At 21.2% G+C, this 22,109-nt stretch overlaps 11 protein-coding genes and 1 non-coding gene across 12 annotated transcripts in view; 6 read left to right on the top strand and 6 right to left on the bottom strand.

The window, feature by feature from the left end:
* Window positions 1-6: 6 nt before the first annotated feature.
* On the top strand, window positions 7-2,943 carry DDB_G0273263 (hypothetical protein; the record flags this gene model as incomplete). Its single annotated transcript, XM_639592.1, has 5 exons — window positions 7-97; window positions 325-497; window positions 592-700; window positions 818-2,110; window positions 2,237-2,943. The coding sequence occupies 5 exons, from the start codon at window positions 7-9 to the stop codon at window positions 2,941-2,943; spliced, it is 2,373 nt and encodes a 790-aa protein (XP_644684.1).
* A 209-nt stretch (window positions 2,944-3,152) lies between these two features.
* Window positions 3,153-3,226, bottom strand: tRNA-Phe-GAA-3. The gene has a single exon. It is a non-coding gene; the product is annotated as a tRNA-Phe (tRNA).
* A 670-nt stretch (window positions 3,227-3,896) lies between these two features.
* irlF-1 (IRE family protein kinase) lies at window positions 3,897-8,406 on the bottom strand (the record flags this gene model as incomplete). The annotated part of the gene is made up of 2 exons (XM_639591.1): window positions 3,897-7,935; window positions 8,243-8,406. The coding sequence occupies 2 exons, from the start codon at window positions 8,404-8,406 to the stop codon at window positions 3,897-3,899; spliced, it is 4,203 nt and encodes a 1,400-aa protein (XP_644683.1).
* Window positions 8,407-9,192: 786 nt separating this feature from the next.
* Window positions 9,193-9,636, top strand: DDB_G0273167 (hypothetical protein; the record flags this gene model as incomplete). The annotated part of the gene is made up of 1 exon (XM_639590.1): window positions 9,193-9,636. One exon carries the CDS (start codon window positions 9,193-9,195, stop codon window positions 9,634-9,636), a length of 444 nt encoding a protein of 147 aa, XP_644682.1.
* Window positions 9,637-9,964: 328 nt separating this feature from the next.
* Window positions 9,965-11,042, top strand: DDB_G0273165 (endonuclease V; the record flags this gene model as incomplete). Its single annotated transcript, XM_639589.1, has 2 exons — window positions 9,965-10,062; window positions 10,172-11,042. 2 exons carry the CDS (start codon window positions 9,965-9,967, stop codon window positions 11,040-11,042), a joined length of 969 nt encoding a protein of 322 aa, XP_644681.1.
* Window positions 11,043-11,220: 178 nt separating this feature from the next.
* psmB4-1 (proteasome subunit beta type 4) lies at window positions 11,221-12,462 on the bottom strand (the record flags this gene model as incomplete). The annotated part of the gene is made up of 4 exons (XM_639588.1): window positions 11,221-11,533; window positions 11,651-11,797; window positions 11,991-12,197; window positions 12,350-12,462. The coding sequence occupies 4 exons, from the start codon at window positions 12,460-12,462 to the stop codon at window positions 11,221-11,223; spliced, it is 780 nt and encodes a 259-aa protein (XP_644680.1).
* Window positions 12,463-12,801: 339 nt separating this feature from the next.
* Window positions 12,802-13,531, bottom strand: DDB_G0273161 (hypothetical protein; the record flags this gene model as incomplete). The annotated part of the gene is made up of 2 exons (XM_639587.2): window positions 12,802-13,042; window positions 13,473-13,531. The coding sequence occupies 2 exons, from the start codon at window positions 13,529-13,531 to the stop codon at window positions 12,802-12,804; spliced, it is 300 nt and encodes a 99-aa protein (XP_644679.1).
* Window positions 13,532-14,658: 1,127 nt separating this feature from the next.
* DDB_G0273159 (hypothetical protein) lies at window positions 14,659-14,874 on the bottom strand (the record flags this gene model as incomplete). Its single annotated transcript, XM_639586.1, has 1 exon — window positions 14,659-14,874. One exon carries the CDS (start codon window positions 14,872-14,874, stop codon window positions 14,659-14,661), a length of 216 nt encoding a protein of 71 aa, XP_644678.1.
* A 321-nt stretch (window positions 14,875-15,195) lies between these two features.
* Window positions 15,196-16,209, bottom strand: DDB_G0273157 (hypothetical protein; the record flags this gene model as incomplete). Its single annotated transcript, XM_639585.1, has 1 exon — window positions 15,196-16,209. The coding sequence occupies one exon, from the start codon at window positions 16,207-16,209 to the stop codon at window positions 15,196-15,198; it is 1,014 nt and encodes a 337-aa protein (XP_644677.1).
* Window positions 16,210-16,982: 773 nt separating this feature from the next.
* On the top strand, window positions 16,983-18,999 carry DDB_G0273321 (hypothetical protein; the record flags this gene model as incomplete). The annotated part of the gene is made up of 3 exons (XM_639584.1): window positions 16,983-17,013; window positions 17,197-17,486; window positions 17,635-18,999. 3 exons carry the CDS (start codon window positions 16,983-16,985, stop codon window positions 18,997-18,999), a joined length of 1,686 nt encoding a protein of 561 aa, XP_644676.1.
* Window positions 19,000-19,866: 867 nt separating this feature from the next.
* Window positions 19,867-20,628, top strand: dscA-1 (discoidin I, A chain; the record flags this gene model as incomplete). Its single annotated transcript, XM_639583.1, has 1 exon — window positions 19,867-20,628. One exon carries the CDS (start codon window positions 19,867-19,869, stop codon window positions 20,626-20,628), a length of 762 nt encoding a protein of 253 aa, XP_644675.1.
* Window positions 20,629-21,568: 940 nt separating this feature from the next.
* DDB_G0273155 (zinc-containing alcohol dehydrogenase) overlaps window positions 21,569-22,109 on the top strand; it is a gene marked incomplete at both ends in the record, with an annotated part of 1,234 nt that continues 693 nt past the window's right edge. The window contains 3 exons of the mRNA XM_639582.1: window positions 21,569-21,713; window positions 21,828-21,853; window positions 21,963-22,109. The exon at window positions 21,963-22,109 is cut by the window's right edge and continues 693 nt beyond it. Of these exons, the coding sequence (XP_644674.1) occupies window positions 21,569-21,713; window positions 21,828-21,853; window positions 21,963-22,109 (318 nt within the window). The remainder of the gene's footprint in view (window positions 21,714-21,827; window positions 21,854-21,962) is intronic.

Below are 22,109 nucleotides of genomic sequence, written 5' to 3'. Positions count from 1 at the left end.
CATCAAATGATACCATCAAAAAGAATTCATAACAACTTCACTACAAACACTTCTCCACAACCACTCAACAAACCCAATACCAAACCAATCCCAACATGTATCTATTATCGCAGGCGATTTCAACTGTATCCACAACGACAATTCACTATTAGACGATATTATCCAATCCTACACATACCAACACCATCTAATTGATCAAGGTGAATTTAAAAACACTCCAACTCATACACATGGCAACAGATTAGATAGAATATATACTCATTACAATAGAATAGACCCTGAAAATTTATACACAAGTCCACCAAATTCCATCTTCATTATCAGATCATAATCCAGTATCAACAACAATTTCTTCACCTTTTCAAATAAATAAACATAAGAAAAGATGGATATTATCACCTGGTACTGCAAATGACCATGAAGCAATCAATATTATCAATCATTTAATAACTAATCACAATAACACATCAATCAATCAATTTACAAATTGGTCAAAAGTAAAATCAAAAATTATTAAAACTCTAAAAAACTATCAATATAACAAAGACAAACAAACTCAACGTGCAAAACAAATACTATTAGAAAAAGCAGCAAAATTTAAACATCTTGAAAAACAATGCATCGCTGAATACAATATTATATGTAACAAAAACAAATTACATCAAAACCACACAAACAAATAAAGGAGAAATACCTATAAGTATCTATCAGCAATACTAAACAAAGATCAAAAGATGCAAAAATTACCTTCTGAGAATACTTCCCTTCATCGTCAACATCAACCAAACTGGTTTCGTACCCTACAGATTTATCATAGACAACATCATCAACATCAATGAATTAATCAACTACCTCAAATCTAAAAACCTCCCTGGTAACATCACACTATTTGACTTCTTTAAAGCATTTGATTCTCACGATAGTATTAAAAGAACATTAATTCATATTGGTATACCAATAAAATTAATAAATATAATCCACAAGCTTTTATCTGACTCACAAGCAAAAATTTCAATTAATGGTAAAACGACTAGAAAATTCGATATTAAAAGTTGTGTAAAACAAGGTGACCCAATCTCAGCCACTTTATTTGTAATTGTAATTGAAATATTAGCAAGAACAATAAATGCAGACAATACAATAATTGGATTACCAATTTCACCCAATCCACAAATTAAAATCAAATTTACCCAATTTGCAGAAGACTCTACAACATACAACATCAACTACGAACAACAACAACAATCAATCAAACATTTCGATAATTTCTGCGCTTCAACATCATCATCATTAAATTTTGACAAAAGTGCAATAATAGAAATCAACCCCCACAAAATCACTGATAAACACTTAATAAACAACATTCCACAATCAAAAAGAATACCAATAACCAAAAAAGATCAATCAGAAAGAGTTCTTGGCTATTTCTTTAATCATAATGGTTTACATAGGAAATTACCAGAAACAATGAAAACACTGATCAAATCATTAGTACTATGGAAAACTAGTGGCACAACATTAAAAACAAAAACAACCATCATAAACACTTACTCACTATCACCAATAACATATTTATCATACCTTGAAGAATTTACAAAAGATGAAGAAATTCAAATTAATAAATTAATCTCATGGTTTATGAATTCTCCCGCAAATTCTGAATCACCAACTCTCAATACCAATTCCATTGAAAACAACACATCAACCATCCATTCACGTGCAAAAATACCTTTGATGTGTTATGATAGATCATTAAAACTATTAAAAGAAGGTGGTTGGGGTATGTGGAATATACAATTACGACAAGCTGCTCAAAAGATTTGGATATACAACATATTTTTACAAATGCATAAATCTGCAAACAATTCAATATACATGATAAGTTGGATGGATCAAATCATCAACAAGTCAATCTCTTCTCCATTCCTTATAAAAATCAAAAAAGAATGGGAAAACTATGCAACTCAAATTAGATATCTAAAAGATAAAATTCAAACCCTACAACCAATATTAATAAAAAACCAAACCACTCAAACATTAACCACAAATAATATTTCACTACCACCAACACTCAAAGAAATCTACTCGACAATACTCAACAATCACCAATGTAAATCAAAAGACTATATAGGAAAGAAATATTCAGATCTACTTCTTACTTCGCACCAACAATCAATATAACTATTATGGAAATACACATACGACCAACTATTTGTCAAAATTCAAAAATTAAAAGATCCAAAAGGCCGTGATACAATGCAAAGATTCCATGCTAGATGTCTTCCGATTAATCATCTACACAACAAAGTTTGCTCCATTTGCAACAATGAAATGAATAATGATCCCTATGGTCATTTGTTTTTCAATTGTCAGCACACAATCAACTTCATAAACCACGACAAATTAAAATATTTTATATATAAAAATTGCAATGGAAACAAAAACTGGTCACTAACAAAAAACCAAACAACAAAATTATACACACTCATTTATAAACCACAAACAAACAACAAAGCATTTAAACCAGATCCAACTATCAATATTAATTTTCATTTTGCAGAAAACGCACAATATAAAAAATACAGGTTCAACTGGAATTATATAAACACAAATCTTGATCTAGTCAGAACACATGCATATTGGAACATAATCTCATTAGTTATTCACCAAATATGGATATGGTTATGCAAATCATTATTTGACATCAATATAACTCAATCAATTGACAATTGGAACAACCAAATAAACAACACAACACTAGATTATGATATATTAAAATCAAAATGGCACAAGCTAATAAGATTGGAATATTCCAGAACATTATCAAACTTTAACCAATACTCAATTAAAAACAACCTCACAAAAACTCAAAAAGAAACCCAATGGCCCGAAACCATCAAAAAATTTAAAAAAGAATGGAGCATAAACACAAACCAATGCTGAAACCAATTCCAACAATTACACCACCAATTAATTATTAATTACCTAATCTAAAATAACATACCATTTTAAATTCACAAAAACTAAAAAACCTAAAATAAATAAATAAAGTACTAATTGTATACTACAATAGTTTATTTATATCAAAAAAAAAAAAAAAAATTAAAGCAGAGATCGAACTTGCGATCAAAGGATTTTTGTGTGTAAAAATTTGCCTCAGGCCGGGATCGAACCAGCGACCTTAAGATCTTCAGTCTCACGCTCGTACCAACTGAGCTACTAAGGCTTGGTGAAAATGTAAATTTTATTAGCAGTTACAATATTAAGAAAAATTCAAAAAAAAAAAATTATAATTTTTTTTTTCTATTTGTTCAGGATTACAATAACAAATTAATTTTAAATAAAAAATTTACTTTTATTCGAACAAAAATCAAATGAAATTTCAAAACTCAATATAAATAAAAAAAAATGGTTTTTGTTATTCCTTCGAATAAAATATAATAAAGATAAATATTCAGCGCACATTATTTAAATTATATTAAAATTTAAATATATATTAAAATAATAGTAATCCTTAGTATCACTAATCAAATATATATTTAGATATAATTTAATTGTTTAATTAAATTTTATATTTAATTAAAAAAAAAAAGGAAAGGAAAGGAAAGGAAAGTATTTAAAGAATTCGGGACAATTCAACTATAAAAAGAAGCCAACCTTCTAATTTACCAAGAAAAATCATAAAGAGGTTGGGTACGTAGCCAAATTTATATGTTATTTCTTTAAGTTTATTTAAAAAAAAAAAAAAAAAAAGTAATAAATGGCTTTAAAATTTATTTATTATTAGTATTACTATTATCTTTTTTTAATGAAACTTAAATAAATATGAAAACATATTATACAAATAATTGTTTATTATTATTATTATTTTTTTTTTTTTTTTTTTTTTTTTTTTCTTAATTATAAAATTTAATTAAATAATCAAATGATGATGAATATTCTTTTAATTGTTTATACAAATGATAAATTAAATTTGGAATTTTTGATTCAAAATAAAATAAAATTGAATCTTGATTTGTTAAAATATTATTAATGAATTGTAGTTCAATTGTTGGTTGTTTTTGTTGTTGCTGTTGTTGTTGAATTAATCTTTTAATATCTTTATGATGTACAATTGTATTTCTAATAAATCTAATTAAATCTTTAATTTGATCATATTGATATTGACTTGTTGAACCAATTGATAGATTATTAATATCAATTAATTTATCCCATGTTTGTTTTAAAAATGGTTCTGATTTTGGTTCAATATAATCACTTGATAATGAAATCACAAATAAATAATTTAAAGATTTATTAAATTTATTACCACCACCACCACCACCACTATTATTTGATTCTTTACAAATGTTTAAAGCTGCATCAATGAATTGTATTTTCTTTTCTACATTCCAAAATAATGGATGATTTAAAACATTTTCAATTGTTGGTCTTTTAGATTCATCATTTGATATCATTGATTTAATTAAATCACAAGCTAATAAATTATGACCCAATAATTCTAAATTAACTTTATTTAACATTATATTATAAATTCTAAATAATTTATCATTACCAAATGGATGTTGACCATTTGTAAATAAATAAAATAAAATACAACCCAATGAAAATATATCAACTGATTTTGTCATTCTTTTACTTTGTAATACTTCAACTGGATGATAACCACCTTGACCTGTTGGTACATTTGTTGTAAATGAATATGATGATTCAACTTCCATTTTACTTAATCCAAGATCTGATATAATGAATGAATTATTTGAATTATTATTTGAATTATTATTTGAATTATTATTACTTTTAATTTTATTATTACTTTTATTATTATTATTATTATTTTTATTAGTTGATAATGTTAAAATATTACGTGGATTTAAATCATTATGAACTATATCATGTGAATGAAGGAATTGAACACCATTAATAATATCTTTTGCAAGTTCATTTAATGATTTACCTGATGAATTTATGAATTCATTTAATTTACCATTTTCAACTAAATATTGTAATGATACATCACATAATGTTAAACCTAAATAAACAAAGTGTTTATCCTCTTCTTTATCAATATATCTAATCATATTTGAACAATTTTTATTTGTTAATGTTATTAATGCTTCAACTTCTTTATTTATTAGTGGATTGAATGCTTTTTGCATTTGTTTAATTGCAACTGGTATTTTATCACTCCATATACCTTTAAATACTAATGTACCATTTGAACCTCTACCTAATATATTTGATTCATTTCTATTAAATTTAAATTTACCAATTGATACAAAATCTTCATCTTCAACTATTATAAATTCACTTTTACTTTTAATTTCTTTATTATTTTCTTCTTTTTCTTTTTCTACTTCTTCTTTTTTATTTTTAATTTCTTTATTATTTTCTTCTTCTTTTTTAATTTCTATTTTTAAATTTTTAATTTGGTTTTCTAGTTGTTGTTTTTGTTGTGGTTTTTCTTGTTTTTGCTGTTGTTTTTCTTGTTTTTGCTGTTGTTTTTCTTGTTTTTGCTGTTGTTGCTGTTTTTGATGTTTTTGTTTTTGTTGTGATTGTTGTTGTGATTGTTGTTGTGGTTGTTGTGATTGTTGTTGTTGTTGTTGTGGTGGTGATTGTTGTTGTGATTTTTGTTGTGATTGTTGTTGTGATTTTTGTTGTGATTGTTGTGATTGTTGTTGTGATTGTTGTTGTGGTGATTGTTGTTGTTGTTGTTGTTGTTGAGATTGTTGTTGTTGTTGTTGTTGTTGTTGTTGTTGTTGTTGTTGTTGTTGTTGTTGTTGTTGTTGTTGTTGTTGTTGTTGTTGTTGTTGTTGTTGTTGTTGTTGAGTTTGTATTTTTAGATTATGTTGTTGTAGATCTTGTGGTTGTTGATAATTTTGTTTTTTTTCTTTTTCTTGTTGTTTATCTTGTTGAAGAACTTTTTGTTTTTTTTCATTTTCTAATTTCTTAATTTTCTTTTTTTGTTTTGTTTTTAATTTTTTTTGTTTTTCTTCTTTTTCCAATTCATTTAAAAAATCATCATTTTTCATTCTTGATATTCCTTCACTTATTTTAGACAAATCTACGGATCTGGTTGGTAAAACACGAAAAGGATCAGAAGGATTCTGATAATCTTCTTGATAAACGAAATACAATGACTCGTACTTATCTTTATTTATAAAAATTGGAGCTTTCAAACGATCATTTATCACACCAAAAAGTAAATCTATTCTATATGGTTCATTTGGTGATTTTTCTTTTTTATGATTATATAAACCCTCTAATAACTTTAGACATCCTGAATACTGTTTTTCAATTTCATTCTGACATTTTAAATAATTTACAATACAACCAAATTGAGATATGCTAATTGAACCTTTATAAAGTTCTCTATTTAATAATAAATAATTTAGGTATACATTAGCAATGTTGCAATTCATATCATATGAAATATTTGAAATAAATGCAAATATTAATATTGGAATTAATGTTGATCTAGTTAATGTTGGAACTGTAAATTTACGACTTTTAAACAATATACTAAAATATTTTGATAAAAGAAGGCCTCTAATTATTTCAAAATCTGTCATTAACTCTGAAATATCAAATACATAATTTGGATTACCAATATTTGTACCCGTTAAATTTTCAATAATATATGAAGAAAAAAATCTATAACCAGCAAAGCTAAATACCAATGATATTAATGAACCTTTTCTATATTCAACCAATTTCTCTAATTCATCATCATCATTTTTATTATTATTATTATTATTATTATTATTATTATTATTATTATTATTATTATTATTATTATTATTATTATTATTATTATTATTATTATTATTATTATTATTATTATTATTATTATTATTATTATTCCAAAAATCAAAAGGATAGGTAAATTTATTTGAATTACTATAAATTAAAAAACCTAATCTCTTTTGAATTAATTTAAGATCATCATAACAAGTTTGATTAACTTCAGTATTAAAAATGATTGAACTTGAGGTAAAAAATCGAATATAGTCTGAACATTCCATTGTAGTTATTAAAAATTTGGTATCAAATACTTTAAATGGTATTTCTGTTTCTCTTGAATAATTATTATCATACTTTTCTTTTTCTTTACAATCACCACTAAGTCTATATATGTTTTCGGCTTTACCATTACCATTATCATTATTATTTTTATTAATATTATTATTATTATTATTATTATTATTATTATTATTATTATTATTATTATTATTATTATTATTATTATTATTATTATTATTATTATTATTATTATTATTATTATTATTATTATGTAATTTAAATTTCATACCAAGCATACTAGTTTTTGTTGGTATTGAATTTAAAAAATTTGGAGTATTTTCCACAATAACAGTTAAAACGGGCAATGAAAATTCAATAGAAGTAATTTCTAAAATTCTTAATATTGATATTGAAATTTTATTATTATTATCATCACTTGCAAATACACTAATACAATCTTCTTTACTGTCATAATATAAGTTAAAAAGAGCTTTTGCTATATCAGTTGCTTGATAATGACAAATCATAATCCAAAGATCTTCTAATCTTTCATAATTTGTAAATTTGAAATAATTTGAAATTATATGTGAATTGTCATCCTCTAATATTGATAAAATTGAGAAACGTCCAAAATAATCATCTTCATTACCATCATCATCATCACCATCAATATTATTATTATTATTTTTAAAGATAAACCTGTTTTCTAGAATATTTGAATCCCATTCATAAAATGATTTATAAATAATATCAGATTTTTTAATAAGTGAAAAGAATTGATCAAATATTCCGGTTGTAACTTTACTATTATCAGTTGTCATTAAATCATAAAATTCTAAAACTAATGTTTCAATAAATCTTTCATTCATAAATTCATAAAAACAACTTATAAATTTATTTGCACCACTATAACTATTAAAAATTAAAACTATAAGATTACCACAATTTTTGAACTTTTTTGGATCTTTTATAATATCTATATAATCTTTTAAATCATTCATTAAAATTTCACTATATATTAATCCATAATTGATATTAATAATTTAGAGATTAAATAAATAATAATAATAATAATAATAATAATAATAATAATAATAATAATAATAATAATAATAATAATAATAATAATAATAATAATAATAATAATAATAATAATAATAATCCCTTCTCTGTATGATTTAAATCATCTATTTTTAAATAATCCATTGAATAGGTTAACATTTTATTGGTTGGTATAACTTCACATAAATGAATTAAACATTCTATAACAGTAGTTGCATAGTCGTCTTCATTTTCTGAAAGATTATTATTTTTTAATTTATTTTTATGTAACTTTTTAAAATCAAAATTATATTCTAAAATTTGTTCAAAATTAAAATTCATTTTTATTTTTTTTTTTTTTTTTTTTTTTTTTTTTTTTCTATTAATTTCAAAACAAAAATTAAAAAAATATATATATAAAAATAATAATATTGATGTGTATTTTTGTGTGTTTTATTTATCTATACTAAATTCATATTAAAAATTAAATTTAAATTGTTATTTTATAAAAAAAAAAAAAAAAAAAAAAAAAAAATGAAAAATAAAAAAAAAAAAATGAATATTTTTTTTTTTATTTTTTTTTTTTTTTTGGGTTTATAATTTGAATGTTACTACCATCAAACAAAAAAAAAAAAAATGAAAAAAAAAAAAAAAAAATATTTTGGGTGTGGGTAAACTTAAAAATTAATTACATTATTAAATCTGAGTTTTGTGATTGAGTTAAAACAGTGTGGGTAAACTTAAAATAAAAAAATAAAAAATAATTTAATATAATTAAATTGGTTATTCATGTGAATGCACAAAAAAAAAAAAAAAAGATTAAAGAAAAATTAAAAAAAATAAAAATAATTTAATATAATTAAATTGTTAAAAAAAACTATTTGTTTGAAATATTTTATACTAAATTATCTTTTATTTTTCTTTTTCCAATAATAAAAAAAAATAAAAATAAAAATTGATACTTTTTTATTCTTAAACTGAGATATATATGTTTTTTTTTTAATTTTACTTTTTTTTTTATTTTTTTTTTGAAAACCTATTTAATCAATTTTTTTTTTTTTATTATTTTTAATTGTAAAATAAAATAGAATCAATCTTTTTAATAATAAAAAAAAAAAAAAAAAAAAAATGAAATATTCATTTACTTTAATCATTGTTTTATTATCATTACTTTCATTATGTAATTTATCAAATTCTCAAATGTTTGGTCAAAAATGCAATTTACCACCAATTTCACAAACTCTTGATAATGGTTCACAAGTTGTTATCTTATTAGCAGAATTATTACAAAATGATAAAGTTATAAGTTCATATAATAATACATTTTCAAAAGGAACTGGTTCAACATTTTTCAGTGATCCAAATAATGTTTGTGTTTTTAATTCTGGTGAAAATCTTCATATTGAATATAAAGTTGTTAGTGGTAGTAGTGGTACTTTTTATTATGAAGATTGTAAAAGCAATGATTCAATTCCCACTAGTTCAAGTACTGTTAAATTATATAATGGTGGTTTTGTTTTTATGGGTAGTAAATTTACATATCAATATAAATTAACTTTAAAAACAAATTAAAATAAACAAAAAGATAAAAATAAATTTTCTTTTTTCAAATAATAGGAATAATTTTTTATTTTTTTTAATTTTTTATTTTTTTTATTTCAGTTGATTAAAATATTCAATAATGTTTTATATATTTTATTCCCTACTCGTTTTTCTTAAAATAAAAAACAATTAAAAAAAATTAAATTAAAAAAACAGAATGATTCATTCAAAAAAAAAAAAAAAAAAAAAAAAAATGAAAATATTTTTTTTTTCTCCAATTAAATAAAAAATATCCAAAGGGAAATTAGTGAGATTTTTATTTTTATTTTTAATTTTGAGACAATTTATTACATAAAAAATGTCAGAACAACAACCAATAACCACAACAACAACAACTAACTCTCAACCTAAACAATTAACAAAAGAAGAAATTGAACAACAAGATAAATGGATAGAGTAAAGTAAACTTTTTTTTTTTTTTTTTTTTTAATAAAGTAATAATTTAATTTCTAACATTTTTTTTCTTTTTTATATTTTTTATTTATTTATTTTTTTTTTTTTTTAGAATTCAAAATGAATTAAAGAAAAGTTTAATTGAAAAAGATGATTTTAATTTTAAAATTGATGATGAAAATAAAATGAATACAACATTGAAATATATTGGTGGTGTTGATATTAGTTTTGTAAAAGATAATGATATTGATGCATGTGCATCATTAATTGTAATAGAATATCCATCATTGAAAATAGTTTATAAAGATATTGAATTTGTTAAATTAAGTGAATTATATATTCCAGGATTTTTAGCATTTAGAGAAACTCCTCATTTAATTAAATTAATTAATAAATTAAAACAATCAATAACCTATAACCATTTATTACCTCAAATTATAATGATTGATGGTAATGGTATTCTACATCCACGTGGATTCGGTTTAGCTTCTCATTTAGGTGTTTTAATTGATATTCCAACAATCGGTGTTGGTAAAACTTTCTTTCATGTTGATGGTTTATCAACAAAAGAAATAAAATCAAAAGTTGAATCTGAAAGATTAAAATATTTATCAACAACAACTACCACTGATGTAACAACAACACCCTCACCCAATAATAATAAAAATAATAAAAATAATAAAATTAAAAACAATAATAATAATATAAGAGAAGATATAAATATAGAAGTTCCATTAAAAGGTGAAAGTGGTAGAATTTGGGGTTCAGCAATATTAAGTAATAGTAACTGTAAGAATCCAATTTATGTTTCAGTGGGACACCGAATTTCATTAGAGACAGCTTTAAAGGTTGTTAAATTAACTTCACCATACAGAGTACCTGAATCAATTAGACAAGCAGATTTATTATCAAGAGATTATATTAGATTAAATTTTAATAAAATACAAACCACTGCTACAACTACTACAACTACTACAAACTAATTGTAATAAATTTTTTAAACTTTTATCTACAATATATTATTATATTTTTTTTTTATTTAATTTTTTTTTTGTTTTTGTTTTTTTTTTTATTATTATTATTATTACTTGTGGTTTTATGTTTTGATTAATTGAGGTTACATTTTATAATTATATGATGAAAAATAATAAAAAAAAAATTTTAAACTTGACTAAAATTTTTAACAGCAGCTTCACCACTATTCCAATGGAAAGTATCTAATTCAATTGGACCAGAAATTTCAATACCTTCTTCACCAGCGACAGAGATTTGAATCTTTTTAGAAGATCTAGCATCTCTGTAAAAAAGTACTCTTAAACAATCTTGAATTAATTGTTTAGCTTGTTCTAAATTCATATTTGGATTTTCATCTCTTGCTTTTCTTAATAATGGTAATGCAATATGTGAACCATAACCAGTTGTAATAATATCATCTTTGTAACAAGTTCCAACTAAATCAACTTTACCTAAAAAGCTAAAATAAAAAAAAATAAAAATGTATTTAAAATTTTACATTATATTAATATAAATATAAATATAATAATAATAATAATTTTAAAAAAAATAAAAAATTAAAAATTAAAATTTTTACCTTTTACCACCTTGATAACCCATAACAACTAAAGTATTCCAGAGTGGATTACCTCTATTTCTTTGATTGTATAAAACACGAGCTAAATAATTCCAGATTTCTTCTGAACTTAATTTTGAACCATCATCCATACAATGATCATCAGTACTATATTATTTCAAAATAAAATAAAATAAAAAAATGAAAATGTAAATTAGTAAATCATATAATTAATAATATAATAAAGTGTTATTATTATTATTATTATTATTATTATTATTATTATTATTATTATTATTATTATTATTATTATTATTATTATTATTATTCAATATAGATTTTATATAAAATTATTACATACACTAAATCATTAAGAGTATTTGTAATTGATTGAAAATCACTATATTCACCACTTGCACCAACAATAGTATAGCCACCAAATTTCTTCATTCTTTCAGTGCTATTAAATCTTGCTAATGAACCATATGATAATAACATATCTGAACCCATTACAACACCTTTATCATATTTAATTGCAATAACTGATGTACCTGTAACAATTGGGTCTCTAAATAAAATGATTCATTATAATTATTTAAATAGATAAATTAATAAGTGTTTGTTTTTATTGGTTATTTTTTTTTTTTATTTTATTTATCAGTTTATTTGATGATTATGTGTGATTTTTTTTTTTTTTTTTTTTTTTTTTTTAAAATTTACAATGTTTTTTGTTTTCCACCTAAATGTGGATTATATTGTGGTTGTTGTGGTTGTTGTTGTTTAAAGTAATCTACTTGTCCATATACTGGAAAGTTAACATGTTCGTGTGACATTTTGTATGTTTAATATGTATTTGTGATGAAATAAAAAAAAAAAAATAAAAAAATAAAAAATGAAAAAATTAAAAAAAAAAAAATTTTGTGAACAGCAAAAAATTTAATTAAAAAAAAAAAAAAAAATAAAAAAAAAAAAATAAAAAAAAAAAAAAATTAAAAAATAAATAAAAAAAAAAAAAAATTAAAATGGAGTTGCTTGGAAAAAAAAAAAAAAAAAAAAAATTATATATTTCTTTTTTTTTGAATGTATATTAAGATATATTATTATTAAAAAAATTATTATTTAGGTCAATTGTTTTTTTATTTATTTAATAAAAAAAAAAAAATTTTATTGATTTACTTTGTACTTTCATTTTTAATTTTATTATCAATCAATTCTTTTGGATTACAAAAATTAAAATATAAATATATTTTTGGATTTCTTTGCATGTTGACAATACAAAATGAATCTTTAGCACTAAATCTCGTGACACTTTTATTTGGTTCAATATATTGAATTTCACCCATTCTAAAATCAACTTCTTTAATAGGGTCATGGCTACGGCATTTAATTTCAAATGTATTTTTCCATTGTGTTCTTTATTTAATAAAATAAAATAAAAAAAAAAATATTTAAAAATTAATTAAAAGTATTATAAACTCTACAGATTATATTTTTTGAAATTAAATAAATGAGTTTTTTTTTTTTTTTTTTTTTTTTTAAAAAATATTTGATAAATAAGGAAATAATTTTAAAATAACCCTTTGTATAATTGTTTTCCAAATAAAGTTTTAATAAAGATCCCTCAAATAATAATAATAAAAATTAACTTTATTTATCAACATTTTGGAAAATTATTTTGTTTAAAAAAAAAAAAATAATAATAAAAAATATAAACAGAAATTGAATGGTCAAAACAGAAAAAGTATCATATATTATTTGTAGTTCTTTCAATCATAATAGTCTTAATATTAATGTTATTTATCAACATTTTATTGTAACAATTAAAGATGACTATTTTTTTTACAAACCATTATCAAAAGATTCAGATGGTAACTTCTGAAGATACTCATGCAAAAGAATCATTTTGTATAGCAAACATGGGTCTTTCTCCAAATGCTTGTTTTTATTTTAAAAAATTACAAATATTAGAATTTTTAAAAAATGACCAATAAATCTCTCAGTAAATAAATTTTAATTTTAGTTTAGAAATGGTCTAATCTCTTTATTATGTTTATTAAATACCTTTTTTTTTTTTTTTTTTTTTTTTTTTATTTTGAATTTTAAAAAATTGTCAATGATAAATATTTGTAAAACAACTTAATTATTAAATATATAATTATATTGTTTTATTTTCAAACCTTTTAATATTAAAAGATTAAAATTAGAATTGGATAGTTATATCATACAAAGAAACTTAATTTTTAGTTTTAAAAAATAAAAATTTTAAAAAATTATAAAAATAAAAAATAGTGAAATTGTTTTGTTTATTTTTGTTATTTTTTAGTTTTAAATTCATTTTTTATAAAATGTAATACTTCACAAAGTTTAAAATGCAAACACAAATTTGGAGTACGATTTACATTTGCTATACAAAATGATTCTTTATATGAGTATCTTGGGAAGTATCATCTGGTTCACAGTAATCGATTTGATAAATTTTCATTGTATTTGGAATACCATAATGGGAATTAATATTAGTACAGGAAATTTCAAATGTTTTATTCACAATTTTAATATAAGGGGCAGTGATTATATCAAATCTTGGGTAGGAATTTGTGTCTTTTGAAAATAATTATTATAAATAAAACAATTCTTATTTTATAATTTTTGTTTACATTATTATTTTACTCAATTAAATTATTTTTATTCTTTATGGCAAATATATTAATTATTCATTTTATTTTAAAAAAAATATAAATAAAATAAAAAAATAAATAAATAAATAAAAAAATAAAAAAATAAAATAACCACAACTTCAAATAAAACAAAATTGAATAAGAAAAATTTAATTGTAAATTTATTTATTGAGTTATTTTTTTTTAAAAAACTTTAGCCCATCACAAGTTTTAAAAGCCAAACCAACCATTGGATTACAATTAACGTTTGCTACACAAAATGATTCTTTGTATGAGTATCTTGAGAAACTATCATCTGGTTCGCAATAATCAATTTCATGAATTACCATTACAGGAGAATAGTAGTTAGGGGCATTAAATGCAAGAAAGCTCAAAAGTTTTCTCTTGAATTTTAATATAAGGTTTAGAGTCTATTAATAATTTAGAGGGGTTATTTGAATTATTTGATAATGGCTTGCAATAAAGTTCTTCCTCTTTAATTGATAATATAAAACTTTCACTAGTTATAGGAAATCGACCATTGACGTATGTTATAGATATAATATATGATATATTATCAATGATGCCCATTTGTTTAATTATTGATTATTTTTTAATATTTTTTTTTTTTTTTATTTTTTCAATTAAGAAATTAAAATTTTATTATTTTAATCTAAATTTTTTAGATGATAAATTACAAATTTGTATTTCGACTATTTATGGATAAACTTTTATTTATAAAAAAAGAATGAGATCATGGGTTTAATTACTTAAATTTTTAAAAAAAAAATACATTGGTCTATTTGATTTGTCAATTAATTGTAAAATAAAACATTACAATTGATCCTTATTAAAATTTATTTATTTTATTATTATTTGTACAAAATTATTTTTTATTTTTTATTATTTATTTTATTGATTTAAGGTTAATTTACAATTTCTAATTGACTGTTTTTGAATACAATAACCAGTTGCGGCAGTATAACCAAAATAGGCAAATTTTGGGAAAGTTATATTTGCAGATGGTATTTCTATATTAGTTAATAAGATTTGACCATTATAAATGATTTTAATTGATGAATTTAAATGATTATATTCAATTCTAACATTATTTGTATTATTTATAATTGAGTTATTTGTCATTGAATAACTATGAATTACATTTGTTAATAAATTATTATTATTATTTTTTGTTTTAATTATTATTTGATTTGAATTTGGTGAATTAATATTATCATTTAATGATGTTTTAAATTCAATTGCTAATATACCACCATTTGCACTATTTAAATGATCATCATTATATTCTAATTGACCACCTTCTAATAGTTTATAATGTTGATATGATTGTGGTGACTCTTTTGAATTATGTAATATAAATGTTAAACCATCAGTACCATTTGTTTCAACAGTATATGTAAATTCATTTATCCAACTTTTATTTTCAATATTAATCTCTTTATTATAAAAACATGATCCAATCTTATCAGTTGTTGAATTTGTCAAAACCATCGTATTACAATTTTCCCATATTGTTGATCCATTAATAACACTATTTGATTCAATTAATCTATAAATTGATGTTGATATTGTGTTTGGAATAATTGGTTGTGTTTGTTGTTGTGTTTGTTGAATTTGTTGTGTTTGTTGTTGTGTTTGTTGTTGTGTTTGTTGTTGTGTTAGTTGTTGTGTTTGTTGTTGTGTTTGTTTTGCAATAATTGGTTGTTGTTGAATATTATTATTTATGATTAATTTTGGTGATGATGATGAAAATTTTGATTTTGAAATTGATTTTTGTGAGGTTGTTTTTTTTACTTTTTTATAAATTCTTGGTAATGGTGAGTAGAGTAATTCATGTAAGTCAAACAATTGGACTCTATTTCTTTTTGATAATTTGGTTGAACTTCTTGTTGCAATTTTAACCATTTTGTTTTTTTTTTTATTTTTATTTTTTTATTAATATATTTAATTTATTTGTTGTTATTTGTTAATGTTGGAAAAAAAAAATAAATAAAAAACATTTTATACTTGGGCTAAAAAAAAAAAAATAAAAAAAATAAAAAAAAAATAAAAAAAAATAAAAAAATTTCTGCGAAAAAGTATTTTTAAAAATAAAGCTTGTTTTTTTTGTTTGTTGTTTATTTTTATAAATTTTAATCGAAATTAATTTTTACAACCAAGATAATCAGTGTTACTTTACGAAAAAAAGAAAAATTTATAGGAAATAAAAAAAAAAAAAAAAAAACTTTTGTTTTTATTTAATTTTATTTTATTTTCAATTTTTATTTTTTTAATTTTATATTTTTTTTACTTTTTTATTTTTTTATTTTAATTTTATTTCACGACGACATCCGATTTGTTTTTTTTTTTTTTTTTTTTTTTTTTTTTTTTTTTTTTTTTTTTTTTTTTTTTTTTTCTAATAATAAATTGGCGGTTAATAAAAAAAATAAAAAAAAATAAAAAAGTGTTATTAAATTTAATAAATCACGTGATTCTGTGAAGAAATTTATTTATTTATTTATTTATTTATTTTATTTTATTTGATTAAAATAAAATATATATTTAAACTTGAACTTTTAAAAAAATTTAAAGTGGGTGGACCCACTTAAAAAAAAAAAAAATAGTTTTTTAATAATCACCTTAATTTTTTTTTTTTACACTTTTTTTTTTGAAATTAGGTCCTAACGACAAAAAATAGAATGGAGCCTTTTTTTTTTTTTATAGTCAACGGTTTTTTTTTTCATTATTTTTTTTTTTTTTTCATTATTTTTTAATTTTTTTATTTTACTATTTTTTTTGTTTTTTGGGTTTTTTTTTTTTTATTTTATTTTCTTTTTTTTGGGTTTTTTTCAATGCATTAAACAAATATTGGAGATATTTATATATAAATATATATATATTACTTCACACAAGCACACACTTCCACATTATCTAGACATATATATAAAAATAATTTCAATTCAATGGATTCCGATAACACAAAAAGAACAAAGGTAATATGGCCATCTGATATTGGGAATGAATTATTTGAATACTATGAAAAATATAGGGCATCAGGAAATTATGCCAATCAAAGAGAAGTTGTAGAAGCATTAGCTGAAATTGAAAGATTTAAATCATACACTCAAGATCAAATTTTTTCAAAAGTTAAAAATATGTCCTCAAGAAGTAGTAAACAAAATTATTCAAATACTCCAACAAAAGTAAATTTAATTTAATTTTTTTTAAAAAAAAAAAATTATTTATTTAAAAAAAATATATACAGAAAAAAATAAAAAAAAAATAAAATAAAAAAAAATTTTAATTTTATACTTACATTTTTTTATTATTTTTTTATTGTTTTTTTTTAAGGAAGGTGAAATTTCAAAGAAAGTAACAATAGAAACTGAAAATGGTATTTTAACACCCGATAAAAAAAATGAAATTGAAAGTAAAAAAAGGAGACAAGATTCACCAATCTTAACCACACAACCACAAATTTTAAAAAAAAGACAATTTAAAAATATTGACGATGATTCTGATCATGTAATCACAAGAAATGAATATTATTTTCAAGATGATGATTCTGAAGATTATAATGAAGATTTTAATGATTTAGAATTTATAACTACTTCAACCACTACATCTTCTTCAAAGAATAATGAAATTAATAATAATAATAATAATAATATCAATAATATCAATAATAATAGTTCAAATAATAATAATCCAAATAATATCAATAATAATTCAAATAACAATAATTTAAATAATAATAATAATAATAATAATAATTCACACAACAAAATAGATCATCAAGAATTAATGATTTCAAAAGAAAAGAATAAATTTTTATCGGAACAATTATTGATTTTAAAAGAAAAAAATAAATATTTAAATGATCAATTATTCATAGAGAAAGAGAGTAATAAAAATAGAGATATTATAATATCAAAACTTAAAATAGAAAATCAATCACATGTAAAAAAGAATCAATTACTCGATGAATTGGGTTATCATGATTCTGTAAGAGTATTCTCATCAAATTCAATCATTTCTAAAAGGGATGACCAAGGTAACTTGGTATACTTCTTTCCAATTCTTTCTCAAAATGGTACACAATCTTTAAAAATAGTTTCACCAAATACAATAACAGGTTCAATACCTACACCTATAATTTCTCAACCAACTTCAACCTCAACTTCAACTTCAACTACAACTTCAACTTCAATTCCAGCAAATAACTCGATTTCAAATTCAAATTCAAATTCAAATACAAATTCAAATACAAATTCAAATACAAATACAAATGAAAATATAAATACAAATACAGTGACAACAACAACAACACCAACTTCTTCAGCTCCATTGGTACCATCAAATACAAATTCAACATCAAATTCATCATCTTCTTCACCATCACCACCATCAACTTCAATTACCCAAATCAATACTAATACAACAACAACAGCAGCAGCAGCACCAACAACAACAACAACACCAATTATAACATCTGGTGGCTCAACCCCAGTATGTAATGACTTTTTTAAAATTATAGTGGACGAGATTGAAAATGATAAAATTCGAACTCAAGTATTTTTACTTAAAAGAATCAATGATTACTCTCCACCTATAGTTTGTAAGTATGGTAAGAAAATGGCAGTACAAATGAAACATATACCACCTCCACCTATTCAAATTCCAACATTTAGTGAAAGTAGTTTAAAAGATCTCTAAAAAAAAATAAAAATAAAAATAAAAATAAAATAAAAAAAAAAAAAAAAAAATCTTAAACAAATTAATGTTTTTATTTTATTTTATTATTTTTTATTTTTATAACTAATTTTTATGATAATCACAAAAAAAAAAAAAAAAAAAAAAAAAAAAACCTATTTGGATTTTTTTTTTTTTTTTGATTATTAATTTTTTTTTGATTATTAATTTTTTTTTTTTTTTTGTGGTTATTGTAAAAATGTATTATCTAAGAAAAAAAAAAAATCATTGGATAATCCAAATTAAGTGCAAATATTTAAAAAAAAAATTTTTAAATAAAAAAAAAAGGATTCAAGCAAATCAAATCAAATTAAAAAAAAAAAAAAAAATTTAAAAATAAAAAAAAATAAAATCAATTATTAAAATTTATTTTTTAACGCCCAAACACAAAAAAAAAAAAAAATGCAAAGATTGAAATTAATAAGTGGTTTATTGGAGTGAAGTTGATTTTTCTTTTCAGAAACTAACCAAAAATAAATTAATTTTTTGATTATTATTTTTTTTTTCATTAAATTTTTGGATATCATTAAGTTTAGGGGTGGTGTTGATTTTTTTTTTATAAAATAAGGAAATTTCACACTCTGTTAAAAATGGTGAGTGGTTTTTTTTTCTAAATAAATCATGGTTGGTTTACAAAAAAAAAAAAAAAAAAAAATTAAAAAAAAAATAAAATCTAATTACAAAGTAGTTTAACTTCATAGTGTTAAAAAATCAATAATAAAAAAAAAACTATAAATAAAAGAAGTTTTTTTTTTTTTTAATCATTAAATTGAAAATCAAAATTTCATTAATTCAAATTATCTTTTAAATATTAAATTCAACACAAATAAAATGTCTACCCAAGGTTTAGTTCAACTCCTCGCAAATGCTCAATGCCATTTAAGAACCTCAACCAATTACAATGGTGTCCACACTCAATTTAATTCTGCCTTAAACTACAAAAACAATGGTACCAATACCATTGATGGTTCAGAAGCTTGGTGTTCATCAATCGTAGATACCAACCAATACATTGTTGCTGGTTGTGAAGTTCCACGTACTTTTATGTGTGTTGCTCTCCAAGGTCGTGGTGATGCTGATCAATGGGTTACATCATACAAAATCCGTTATTCATTAGATAATGTTTCCTGGTTTGAATATCGTAATGGTGCTGCTGTTACTGGTGTAACTGATCGTAACACTGTTGTTAATCATTTCTTTGATACTCCAATTAGAGCTCGTTCAATTGCTATCCACCCATTAACCTGGAATGGTCACATTTCATTAAGATGTGAATTCTACACTCAACCAGTACAAAGCTCAGTCACTCAAGTTGGTGCAGATATTTACACTGGTGATAACTGTGCCTTAAATACCGGTTCAGGTAAACGTGAAGTTGTTGTCCCAGTTAAATTCCAATTTGAATTTGCTACTCTCCCAAAGGTTGCTCTCAACTTTGATCAAATCGATTGTACTGATGCCACCAATCAAACCCGTATTGGTGTCCAACCAAGAAATATTACCACCAAAGGTTTTGATTGTGTTTTCTACACTTGGAATGAAAACAAAGTTTACTCATTAAGAGCTGATTACATTGCTACCGCTTTGGAATAAATTATTTAAATAAATTTTCATACTCTTAATACTTTTGTATTATTACTCAATTTAAATTTCATTTTTTTTTTTTTTTTTTTTTTTTTTTTTTTAAAAAAAAATAGTTAATAATAATAATAATTGTAATACCTTTTTAGATCATCATGATTTAAAAAAGTATTATAATTTTTATAAATTTTTCCACGATTACTAAGATTGTATTTTGTAAGGCTTAGCTTGGAAGACAGTAAGCTTTGGGAATTTGAATTTTATTATTTTAATTTTAATTTTAATTTAAAATAATCATTAAAAATATTATTCGGCAAAATAAAAAATAAATTATTAAGCAATCATAAAAAATATAATTCTCGTCCACTTCAAAACATTGGTTTAATAATCACCCTTTCTCTTAGTGATCAATGTTGTAAATTGTAAAAAATAAAATAAAAAATAAAAAAAGAAACAAAGAAACAAAGAAAAATCATAAAATTATGGAGGGATATCTTATTTTTTTTAAATGACTTTGAAATTACAAGTAAAAAAAGAAAACTATTAATTAAAAAAAGGTTAATTTAAATTTTAAAATCTTTTTTTATTTATTTTCCATTAAAAAGGTTAATTCAAATTCTAAATACAAATTTTTTTTTTTTTTTTTTTTTTAATTTAAGTTCAAAATAACTAATTTTATTTTATTTTAATTTAATTTTCTTTTCTTCTTTTAGATTTTAATTTTAATTTTAATTTTTTTTTTTTTTTCTAATTTTAATTTTTTTTTTTTTTTTTTTTTTTCTAATTTTAATTTTTTTTTTTTTTTTTTTTTTTTTTTTTTTTTTTTTTCCTTGGATCTATTAAAATAGTTCTCTTGTTCAAATTTTTAGTTTTTTTTTAAAATTTTAAATATTTAATTTTATAATTATAAATCTTATAATAAAATAAACCAAATAAAAAAAAAAAAAAAAAAATGTCAATGAAAGCGGCTGTGTTCAAAGAAAAGAATGGGAAATTAGAGGTAGTACAAATGCCAATTCCAGAACCTCAACCAGGATGGGTTAGAATTAAAGTTGAAGCATGTGGAGTTTGCCATAGTGATTTCTTTGTTAAATATGGTAATTAATTTTTTTATTTATTTATTTTTTTAATTTAATTTTTAATTAACTAATTTTTATTTTTATAATTTAATATTAAATTAACAAATTTTTTTTTTTTTTAAAAAAAAAAAGGTGGAATGGGAAATAAATTTCCAAGGGTAATTTTTCTAATATATAATAATATTAATTTAAAATAAATAATAAATAAATAACTTATTTTCTTTTTCTTTTTTTTTTTTTTTTTTTTTTTTTTTTTCAATAAAAAAGGTACCAGGTCATGAAGTAATTGGAAAAGTTGATAAATTAGGACAAGGTGTTAATAATGAAGAATATGGAATTGGTAAAATGGTAGGAGTTGGATGGTTTGGTGGTAATCATTGTGGTAAATGTGAAGATTGTAAAGAGAATGAATGG

The sequence above is a fragment of the Dictyostelium discoideum genome (genome assembly GCF_000004695.1).
Source record: "Dictyostelium discoideum AX4 chromosome 2 chromosome, whole genome shotgun sequence".
Taxonomy (NCBI): domain Eukaryota; phylum Evosea; class Eumycetozoa; order Dictyosteliales; family Dictyosteliaceae; genus Dictyostelium; species Dictyostelium discoideum.
Note: the sequence above shows the minus strand (reverse complement) of the source record. Positions and strands in the feature narration are given on the sequence as shown.